The sequence below is a fragment of the Aedes aegypti genome, chromosome 2, assembly GCF_002204515.2.
Source record: "Aedes aegypti strain LVP_AGWG chromosome 2, AaegL5.0 Primary Assembly, whole genome shotgun sequence".
In the NCBI taxonomy this organism is placed as follows: Eukaryota; Metazoa; Arthropoda; class Insecta; order Diptera; family Culicidae; genus Aedes; species Aedes aegypti.
The window spans coordinates 87,940,393-87,951,919 of record NC_035108.1 but is presented as its reverse complement, the minus strand read 5'-3'; the positions used below and the strand labels follow the sequence as shown (position 1 = coordinate 87,951,919).

At 37.7% G+C, this 11,527-nt stretch overlaps 1 protein-coding gene across 1 annotated transcript; it reads left to right on the top strand.

Moving 5' to 3' along the window:
• Nucleotides 1-9,403: 9,403 nt before the first annotated feature.
• LOC5571838 (serine protease SP24D) lies at nucleotides 9,404-10,403 on the top strand. The gene is made up of 2 exons (XM_001659920.2): nucleotides 9,404-9,686; nucleotides 9,747-10,403. The coding sequence occupies exons 1-2, from the start codon at nucleotides 9,457-9,459 to the stop codon at nucleotides 10,270-10,272; spliced, it is 756 nt and encodes a 251-aa protein (XP_001659970.2). The 5' UTR covers nucleotides 9,404-9,456; the 3' UTR covers nucleotides 10,273-10,403.
• Nucleotides 10,404-11,527: the final 1,124 nt, after the last annotated feature.

Sequence of the window (11,527 nt, the reverse complement as noted above, 5' to 3'; positions counted from 1 at the left end):
TGTCTCCTTTGAAGATTTTGTAGGTATTGATCATGAACAAAATTTTATTTTTATAACAATGAATGAATAGTAGTCCGATTTGTCCCAATATACGAATGGACGCATAAACGTCCAATAACAGTAGTAAACCAATCAGATTTCAAAATAATCCAAAAACAAAGTTTAATGGCCGTGTAGAAAATTTTGAGGTGTTTACACATACCGTCGTTGGGGGTGACAATGGGTCAAAAAGGGATATATGCGATTTATTTTTTTAATAACTATCGCAATTTAACTCCAATAAACTTAAAATTTGGTGTGTATGTACTTTGATGGTACATAAACAACTGGTCAAAAAATTAAAGACAAATATTTATTCACAGCGGCACCACAAGTGAATGAAAAATGACCCAATCTCACCCCATAGAGGGGGTGACATTGGGTCACTGTAATTGAAATAACTTGTTTTTAAGAATATGATTTCAAAACCATTCGGAACTGAAAAATATTGACAAAAAACGATGCAAACAAGACAAAAAGATATATAAGATGTTTCATAAGTATGATAAATCCACTTTAAAGAAAGATTATACTGAAAATGTAAGAGCTATGAGAAAAAATATGTAAACCCAACATTTATCGTCAAGTTTACATAAATTTTCTTGGTTTTTCCCTCAAATTGTCTTCAAAGTCTCATCCCCATTGCTATAAAGCCCATTCAGTTTCCCCAAAGGTGTACTGAAACAATGATTATTTTAAACCTTCGCAAATAGTTAAATTTCGGTGCGACATTCCACGATCAATAAATTTCAGGCAGAAGTTGACGTCATAATCCCAGTATTTCAGCGATCCAACTCATATGTACTTCCGTGAAATGTTTCTATAATATGAAAACACTAATAAATAATCAAATTTAGAAAAAAACACCCTTTTGATAAAAATTTACGATGTTGCTGCGCACGAAACACAGTTGCTGGTTTGAGAAATTGTCAAAATAAGTTGTATTGTTATTTAATGCACGGAATACTTAAGTAGACTTGTTTGATGTTTCAGAGATGCTGTATTTAGCAAGAATAAACATATCTTTATGAAAAAAAGAGAACACCTGGCACCGTAAAATGTCAAAAAAGTGGACTTGGAATTTCATTTACTATCGTTCTTGCTTGACCCAATCTCACCCCCATTTTCAATGTTTTAGACATCGTACCGAAAAAATGATTTTTTTGTAGGAAAATCGAACAGATTCCGGAAAATACCTGTGATGTGTAATGAAAAGACTTTCAACATTCTACTAATACAACGATAGAGGCTAGAGTACATGCGTGATACTTTGTACAGGAGAAATTTAATGTTGTAAATTTTATCTAGTTTCAACATGCAAGTTTATTGATGTGGTAAACAAAAACTACTATTTCTAAAAATGTATATTGTTATGAATTATGTGTAATAATATCTTCCCTAACATATGAATTATTTATTTTAGTAATATCAGCGTTATTAGCTGAAATATTTCACAAAACATATTTTTCCGTTTTGACCCAATCTCACCCCCTAGACCCATTGTCACCCCCATCGACGGTATTTTCTAATAAAATTAACACAATGAAACATGTTTTTGACCTTCGGACTTGCTTATCTGCACTTTTAATACAGCAACAAACACACTCCCAAAAATTAATGTGATTTAAATTTACGTCTTTTGGATTCACATGAAAGAAGCGAGCCGAATGACGTAATTCGTGTCCTTTTACATGTAAAATTACATTTATTTTGTTCAATACATCTTTAAGGACACGTTTTTGTGTAGTTCCATCACTTATATAATGTGCCATTCAGTCATAACGAGAATGGCGTCAACAGAAATTTTCATTATTTTTAAGATTGTGGGACAATATTTTTTTCACCAACAGTTAAGTTTTGCTATGCTTATTTACTTCCGACCTACCGCAACAATAGTGGCAATGATTTCTATTGCACATTGCTGCCATTAAAGATGGTTCTAATAGTTGAAAAATTTGAAAACAAATTTAAAGAGTACTATATTTATTGTAGTTCTATATAGTGTAATCTTTTTTATCCCATTTAGCTATGCGTGTTTGAGAAGTAAACTATACTTGAATTTTTCAACTAATTATTTTCTTCAAAAATACGTTCTCAAAAAACATTACCTTCAAAATTGCTAACCCCCCCCCCCCCAGAACCAAATCCTGGTAGCGCTACTGGCAGAATCCATATTTTTGGTTTGAATTTGTGTGCAATACGAGGGCGGATTTCTAGAGGCTTTCTGGTAGAATTCTAGAAACAAAAAGATGTCAAGGAAGGATAGATTTCTAGGATAATTTCTAAAGAAGATTCTGATGGACCTTCTTGAGAAACTTCTTAATCCTGTAATTTACTTCTAGAGAAAAGATTATAAATTATCTCTCATTGTACCATTGCACATCTATTGTTCTACCTGCATCAACATTTTGTTGTTTCTCCTCCCTTAGCATGACGCTTTGAGGAACTTTGTACTAAAATTTGTCCATACTCCAAAAAGCAACATTTTAAAGAACCTAAAGTAAGATCAATTATAGGAGTTTTGAAAACATTGCAAAATTCGCATGGTTCCTGATTTCTGAAAGTCCATTAATAATTTCTTAACAAATGTTCCAAGCAATTCAAAAGTTTCCACTAAGATTTAAATTCATTAAAATTTTACATTTTCACGTCAAATCTCTACAGTAATACAAAATAGTCAATAATAACCCCTTCAAAAAAGTTGGAAAAAAGGGGCTCTACATCAATATGTGCACCATACACATTATAATTATTTTACAGGAATCCATGAATTTCACCGTAATCTCAACAGCTGAAAAGTTCGGTGAAATAAATTAACGGCGTACGGTACATTTTTACAGTAATTTGTAAAATTTCACCGGAATCCATTAAATTTCGACGGAATTACGGTGTTTTATTTTACCGAACTATTCAGCTGTTGATATTACGGTGAAATTCATGGATTATGGTAAAATAATTTAAGTGAGTAGTATTATGAAACATCAGAGTTTATACAAAATTTTAACTAAGATTTTAGTTACAAATATTTTAGTGAAAGTTCCATCCGTTTTCATACCAATCATTTTCTGTTATAAAAGACGTAGTAAAGAAAACAAGATTTTTTGTAGTGAATCCTAAAAGCACCATTTAAGCTTTTCTGTGAGGTACATTGTCAACAAGTTTCAGACATTTTGCGGTTTAATTCTTGAGTTTTACGACAGGAATTTAGTATTTTTGTTTTTTGTTTCATATTTAAGCTGCAATTTTTCAAAAAATACCAACAAAGTTCTTTCAAACCTTACTTTGTATATGTTTAGTTAGAAATCTGATATGAAGTGCTTCGTAGAGGAATTTGTAAAACAATTCCTTAAAAATATTGAGATATTCTTGGAGTAGTTTTTGAACAAAAAAATGGAAAGTGGATAAATTTTTAATTGCTATTTATGAAAGAACCCTGAGGTTACCATGCGCAAAAAATAGAGTTGTTTATAAAACTTGAAAGAATACCTGATGAAACTTCTGGAGAATTTTTTTGAGAAGTTTAAGAATAAATTGCCAAATATTAGTAAATCTGGTGAAAACATTCTTCAAAAAATAAAATAAAATCGTTAGTGCGATTTAAAGAATAAAAATTTCTGGAAAATGCTTAGACGAATCTTTGGTAATTTAAGGGAATCAATGAAATGTTTTCTAAGAAATCCCTGAACAAATTACTCGGGAAATCTGGGAAATCTTGAAGTATTTTCGCGGGAGAGTTTTCGAAAAAACAGTTGAACGTATTCCGCTAAGCTTTTATAGGTATGTTAGAAATGTTTAAACATTACTTAGTTAGGCATTTGAAAAAATAATAATAATAATTTTGAGTTTTGAAGGAATGCGATGAGAATGATTTTAGATAAATCATAAAAAATAACTATCTGTGAAAACATGCAGATAGATTATCGGAGAACTTCTCTGAGAAATCATAAATAACATTTTCCCAATTGAATTCTTTTTAATTGCTTTTAAAATTCTTGTAAAATATGACGAGTTATTCTTGATGTAACAGCTGGTAGAATTATTTAGTTTTTTTTTGCAGAAATTTTTGCTGCGATTTTTTCAAACAATCCTGCTGAGAACTCTAGAAGAAACTTCAAAAGCAAAGTTGGAAAAACTGTTGTGAACTTTTTGAAGAATTCGTGAAATGAATCCTTGCTTGTTGATTTTGAAGACGGTTTTGGTGAGACTCCTTGATTTTGTACTATTTTTTGGAGAAATGTTTATAAATTCCTGAAAATCGTAAACAAACTATTAATGAACACAGGAGGATACTTTAAACTAGCAATTGGAATTTATATGTACTAAGTACCTAGAAGAAAATGCCCAACAATGCAGTCTCTGGTGGAATTCTTCAAGAGATTTTTTAAACAATTCGATAGAGATTCTTTGAGAAATTCGCTGGTGAAATTAGAAAGTCTGGGAATAATTCTCAATGGGAATCCCAGCACGAACTCAGTGAAAACTGGTAAAGAAGTTCTTGGAGAAATCACTGAAAATTATGAACATAATTCATGAAAAAATTTCCTTCTCACAGAAATCTCTTCAAAGCGTATGGTTGAAAAACTGAAAAATCAAGCAAGGAACACAAAGGACATTCCTTGTGAGTTTTTTTGCTAGAATTCTTGAAACATTTGACTGGGTTAAAAAGAAAATGAATCTTAGCGAAAATTTATATTTACAAATATCACTGATGTGCCGCGAAATGAGACAAAACAACAAATTAATGAAATCAATACAAATCTGTCAAAACTACGAAATTTGTGTAAATCGTGATTTTTGCGACCGACATTACTTATCTGTAAAACAAGTATTTGCTAGGTCCCCCCTAGGACCCCTCCAGAAAAAAAACCTAGCTACGCCAATGTGTTTCATAGGATTCGCACTTTTGACTACTGTGATGCTACTCTTTACGAAGTATTTTTCAAGCAATCTTAGTATAATATGTCAACCAAAACTATTATCAAATTAGTGCGCATCGTACTCTAGCACTGTGCATTTCATTCCACTAGTTTTTATCATTTGACAAATAAGCGTATTTCGACCTCAACTGTAAGGCCACCAAGAGTCGTGTACAAGACTCTATCTAGGTCTGAAGTTGAGTCTAGTTCACAACATTGAAGATGGCCTAACAGTTGAAGTTGAAATTTATTGAAATTTCCTCAACGACCGCATATAATTGAGAACGTAAACAAAGTTCGTTGTACTGAAAAAAAAACGAGTGTGCGCTTCAATGTGTGCGCGCTGTACAGCGTAGATTACGGTTCCTTTGATTGTGTTGTTTTCGCTGAACTGTGAGCAGCTGTCATGATTGTTCAGGCAAAAGAAATCGTACTAATATATTTGGACTGTGGTTGGCAAATGGCTGGGCATGGCGTACCATTGGTACCTCACGTACCTGAAGGAATAAAATAGACCCCTCTGTGCGGTCCTTAGTCTCTTGCCCAGCAACTCCTATCTCTATCTCCTCGCGGTACTGGCCGGGGTACGAGTAACCTTAGGGAAAATCGGGTAACCAACCCCGGTGGGAACTATGGTTGTATGCTGACAGGGAAAGTGGGTTTGCTTTTGCTTTTGCTTCTGCAAACTTTGAGCGTCTGTACTCCATGTTAGGAGCGGCTCACAACAGCGTCTGTTCCCCATGTCAGGGGCGGCTGATCATCGTCCGAGTGCCAGAGCTCTAAGCTAAACAGCGCACTATAGCCCTCCGAACATTTAAGGAGAATGGTCCTTCGAAAATCAAGGGGGTTTCTGTCAGGCCCTGCAAGCCAGCCGTAAAAAAATCAAGCAACGAATAATTAACGAGAGAATACGAACCGGGACAATCGGCGAAGACCACAGCAACGGAAAGGGACTAACGATTGGAAGCGCGGTACGTGGAACTGCAAATCTCTCAACTTCATCGGGAGCACACGCATACTCACTGATGTACTGAAGGACCGCGGATTCGGCATCGTAGCGTTGCAGGAAGTGTGTTGAAAGGGATCAATGGTGCGAACGTTTAGAGGCAACCATACCATCTACCAGAGCTGCGGCAACATACACGAGCTGGGATCGTGATGGGTGATATGAGAGGCGCGTGATCGGGTGGTGGCCGATCAATGAAAGAATGTGCAAGTTGAGGTTCTTCAACTTCAGCATAATCAACGTGCACAACTCTCACTCTGGAAGCACTGATGATGACAAGGACGCTTTTAACGCGCAGCTCCAACGCGAGTACGGCCGCTGCCCAAGCTACGACGTCAAGATTATCATAGGAGATCTAAACGCTCAGGTTGGCCTGGAAGAGGAATTCAGACCGACTGTTCGAAAGTTCAGCGTTCACCGGCTGGTGAACGAAAACGGCCTACGACTAATTGATTTCGCCGCCTCCAAGAATATGGCCATTCGTAGCACCTACTTCCAGCACAGCTTTCCATACCGAAACACCTGAAGATCATCACAGCAGAAAGAATCACAAATCGACCACGTTCTGGATTGATGGCATTTCTCCAACATTATCGACGTCAGGACCTACCGTGGCGCTAAAATCGACTCTGACCATGTGATGGTCAAACTGCGTCCAAAACTCTCTGTCGTTAACAACGTACGGTAGCGACGGCCACCCCTGTATGATATAGCGCAGCACCTTGAAGCTGCATTACCGGAAGAGGGTGAACTGGATGAAGCCCCTCTTGAGGACTGCTGGAGAACAGTAAAAGTAGCCATCAACAATGCAGCTGGGAGCAACGTCGGGTACGTGGGATGAAGTCGACGGAACGATTGGTTCGCGAAGAATGTAGGCAGATTCTGGAGGAGAAGAATGCATCGCGGGCGGTCCTGCTGCAAGGGATCCGACAGAACGTGGAACGTTCTAGACGGAAACGGCAATAGCAGACCCGCCTCTTTCGGAAAAAACGCCACTTGAAGGAGACGGAGTGCGATGAGATGAAACAGCTGTAGTGGTCTCAAGAAACACGTATGTTCCATCAGAAGCTCAACGCATCCCGCAACGGCTTCGTGCCACGAGCCGAGATGTGCAGGGATAATGATGGGAACATCTTGACGGACGAGCGTGAGGTGATCGAAAGGTGGAAGCAGCACTTCGACGAACACCTGAATAGCGCTGAGAGCACAGGCAATGGAGGACGAAACATCGCAGGAAATGCCTTCGTCAGTACTGTGGGCAATGGAAACCAACCAGCCCCACTTTGAGGGAGGTTAAGCTCCACATTTTCATCGATTTCAAGACGGCATCCGATAGTATCGACCACGAAGAGCTATGGAAAATCATGGACGAGAACAACTTTCCCGGGAAGCTCACGAGTCTGGTTAAAGGCAAAATTGTGTGAAGGTTTCAAGCGACAAAGTGATGGACTTTCGTGCCTGTTGTTCAATATTGCGCTAGAGGGTCTTTCTAGTTCGTCTACCTTGGATCCTTGCTGATAGCTCGTTATTGTCAGCCGTGAAATACGGAGGCACATCATCTGTGGAAGTCGGGCCTACTACGGGCTCAACAAGTAGCTGTGTTCAAAATGATTCACACCAGCATCAAATGTAAAATTTACAAAGCACTCATAAGGCCGGGAGTCCTCAACGGGCATGAAACGTGGACGATTCTCGAGGAGAACATGTAAGCACTTGGAGTCTTCGAACTTCGGATGCTTAGGACGATCTTTGTCGGTGTGCAGGAAAACGGTGTGTGGCGGCGAAGGATGAACCACGAGCTCGCCCAACTCTACGGCGAACCTAGCATCCCGAAGGTAGCAAAAGCTGGAAGAATGCGCGACGACTGGAAGGTTTAATAATAAGCTAAAAATTGAAAAAAAAAAAAAAAAAAAAAAACAATGTACTACAGATGACACGCAGGTTTCGTCCTTTTTGAAGAGGCCTGTGTCATCCGCCAAAATAAGTTTTTTTGTATCTCTTAAATTGACCGATTTAGAGCTATTTTCCTACGGTAACATAGGGTGGACCGAACAAAACTGGTTTTCTGGCTTTAGAGCTTTCATTTCAAATTTCTCATCAAAGTAGTCTATGAAACACTTTTAGAGCTTTAAAAAATTCGTAATTTGGTGAGTGAATAAACTCGCTATCTCCTTTCGTTTGGGAGTAATTTTTGTTTTTCTCTCATAAACATGCCTACTTTGATAGTGAATATCTCTGATTGGGGCAAACATAAAAAATATATTTTGACGGCTTTGAAAAGACAAAATTAAATTGTATATTATATCAAAAAATTACAGATGTGTTATTTTTGTAATTCTAATAAAATGTCTTGAAAAACAAATATTTTTTATCACAAAAACTTTAATAAGTTTTGAACTAAAATAGATATCAACAATCTTTTGGCATGAAAATTTGCGTTTTGTTAAGTTCTAAAAGTCGTTGATAGACTACTTTGACGTGTTAATTATTCTTCTTTTTCTTCTGGGACAAAGCCTGCTTCTTAGCTTAGTGTTTTTATGAGCACATCCACAGTTATTAACTGAGAACTTTCTTTGCCGATTGTTGCCATTTTCGCATTCGTATATCGTGTGGCGATGATACTCTATGCCCAGGGAAGTCAAGCAAACTTTCCATTACGAAAAGATCCTGGACCGACCGGGAATCGAACTCGAATGAAGACACCTTCAGCATGGCTTTGCTTTGTAGCCACGGACTCTAACCACTTGGCTAAGGAAGGCCCCTTATGAATAACATAGAATATCCAAATTTGAAACATTGGAGCAAATTACGAATTAAATTATCAATTATTTTGGTTGGATATAAATAAAAGCATTTTATATTTCAATGCGCCTGTTCTGAAGTGCTGCGTGGGATAAAATCTCGCATACTCTGAGATAACGCCCTAAAAGCCATTGGTAGCCACGTGTGTAGCTCGTTGTTTCTGAGCAAAAGAAAGAATAAGCATCCAAACCAATATCACGAGCAGGTAGATAATGATCCTTTCTTTCTCATAGCGTTGTTAAATAGCATGAAAATCCATTCAAATGCGCAGAAACAACGAGCTACACACATGGCTACCAATGGCTTTTAGATCAGAAGTTATGCGAGAAATGTTATATTTATTTTTAAACTAATCGTCAATAATAGATTTATTGCGTCATACCAAATTAGTATGTTTCAACCTAACACAAAACCACTCAGATATGAGAAATGAATTCTAAAAAATTGGTAATTCGACTACCTTTTTTGGAATGGTTACACTTAAGTTTGCATAAGAAAGTTTCTTCAGTTCCCAGTTATAAATAGAACAGTTTTGAGATCATCTCTTCAAATTCCATACCTATTACATCTAGATTCCCACCCCACTTGATTAAATCCCAACACTTGACTAAACCGCTCCAAATGCTATAAAAGAAGCCCATCTCACATCGTCTAATCAGTTTAACCCACGGACTCACATCGCACAAACACTTCATGATGGCCACCTTGATAACCTTTTCGATGGCACTGGCCATCATTGTTGCAGCATCGGTAGCAATGCCACCTCCTGGCGGAAAAATCGTCGGAGGCCAATTCGCCGATCGCCATCAATTTCCCCACCAGATTGCGCTGTTCTTCGAAGGTCGCTTCCGCTGTGGTGGCTCCATCATCGATCGCAAATGGGTCCTCACGGCTGCCCATTGTATTTTGGACGAGATGACTCCGTAAGTTATTTGAACTAACGCTCAACTGATGTGAGATAATAATTTGGATTTTTTTAATAGACTTCCAGCAAAGGATATGACCGTGTATGCTGGATCCGCCAATCTCGAAGAAGGAGGTCAATTCTTCACGGTGTACAAGGCCTTTGCCCACGAAGAGTACGGCGACAGCAAAAACGATATTGCTTTGCTTCTGCTGGATGACGAATTTGAATTTGATGACACCGTGAATAAGATCGAACTGTTCAGTGGAGAGTTGAAAAATGGTGACGAAGTTACCATCTCGGGCTTCGGGCGCGAAGGCACGGAATTGCCCGCTTCTGAACAGTTGAAATTCAACTCGATGTTTGTACAGCAAGATGAGGTGTGCGAATATTTGATGGCGCAAACCGGGCCAGGATTGATCTGTCTGAACAATGACGCCCATAACGGAGCATGCATGGGTGATTCCGGTGGTCCAGCTGTATTCGAAGATAACCTGGTCGGAGTGGCCAACTTTGTGCTGAACGAATGCGGCACCGTATATCCGGATGGCTACGCCAAGGTTTCCTTTTACCGGGAATGGATCGATGGAGTGATGAAGCAGTAAAGATACGGGAAGCGCCAATATAACGTTTATGTGCATTCCCTTTATAGGGCTTCTCCATTGTTGGAAACACTTGAAAATGGCTGGCAATAAAGTGTTACCACGTTGCAACAAGTGGTGTGACTATAATGAAACTCTAATTAAAAATACATACCGCCTTACTCCGGGATCTGGTTACTGCTGGGAGAAACTATAAAACGGATTATGGCTGTTGGAAGATGGGAAACAGTATTGCGGTTGTTACTAGTTCATTTACTAAGAATATTCCCGTGTTATAGGAGGGATAACACCTTGTTGGTGTACTTGAACGAGCCTAGTAAACCCACACTAAAATTAAAAAAAGCTGCTTCAGCAAACCTCTTTTTATGGACTCAAGTTTGAATTGAATTCAAAATTCGATAATAACATTTATACAAATCATAATGCTCATGATTCAAGTTTTCTAAGTGAATCGTTCGAAACCGAGTTAATTATCCAGTCGTAACACTTAGGAAGCCGCGTGGGAAGCTAATAAAATAAAAATCCATATCTTATTAAAAATCAACAAACAAGTCGAGCAAATGCTGTTTGCTGGATGCAAGCGAAAGGGTATGTGTAAATGTGGGTGCTATTGGCATAAATTGTTGTCTCTTCCGCTTTACATCCACAATAGGGTGTCCGAGAAAAATAAATCAAACAGGCATGCTCAACCCTGAAATGAAAGATGTGCTGAAATCTACACATTCTTTTCAATGTGAATCTATCGTGTTGATTGGCAAGGTAAAATAATGTGTTAAGCTTATGATTCTGTGAAAGATTATCTTTAGTTCGATAGTACAGTATCATACATATGATTGCGACGTGTTTTGCAATTGCAATATCCATCACTTGTAGAACTACTTTAGTTATATCGGACTAATTGTACATATAAAAACTGTGGCGAACTTAATTTGTAAAATTCAAGCGAAGAAATCTTTCAAACGAATGCATTTATATATTCAGGTTTGTTCCATTTAAAATGCAACAGTCTCAAAAAAGAGCCAAAAGATCAAAAAGAGCGTTCAAAAAAAATTGTTCAATCAATGGACAAAAAATTTCAGGCACCCACATAGTTTTAGAGTTTAAAATTTAAATATTTGGTGTATATTGCTGTTAATTTTTATTTAAGGTGATTATAAAACGAAGCCAAACTTTGAATTTTCAAGTGCACAAACCTGGAGAATCTGACAACAGTTGGTATCGAAAATCAATCAGATTACTTGCTTGGTGGTGCTGACCA

Bases quoted from the DNA above. Each gene is read 5' to 3' on its own strand.
- LOC5571838 (XM_001659920.2), top strand. From the start codon at position 9,457: ATGATGGCCACCTTGATAACCTTTTCGATGGCACTGGCCATCATTGTT. The intron at 9,687-9,746 runs GTAAGTTATTTG...TTTTTTTAATAG, and splicing joins ATTTTGGACGAGATGACTCC to ACTTCCAGCAAAGGATATGA.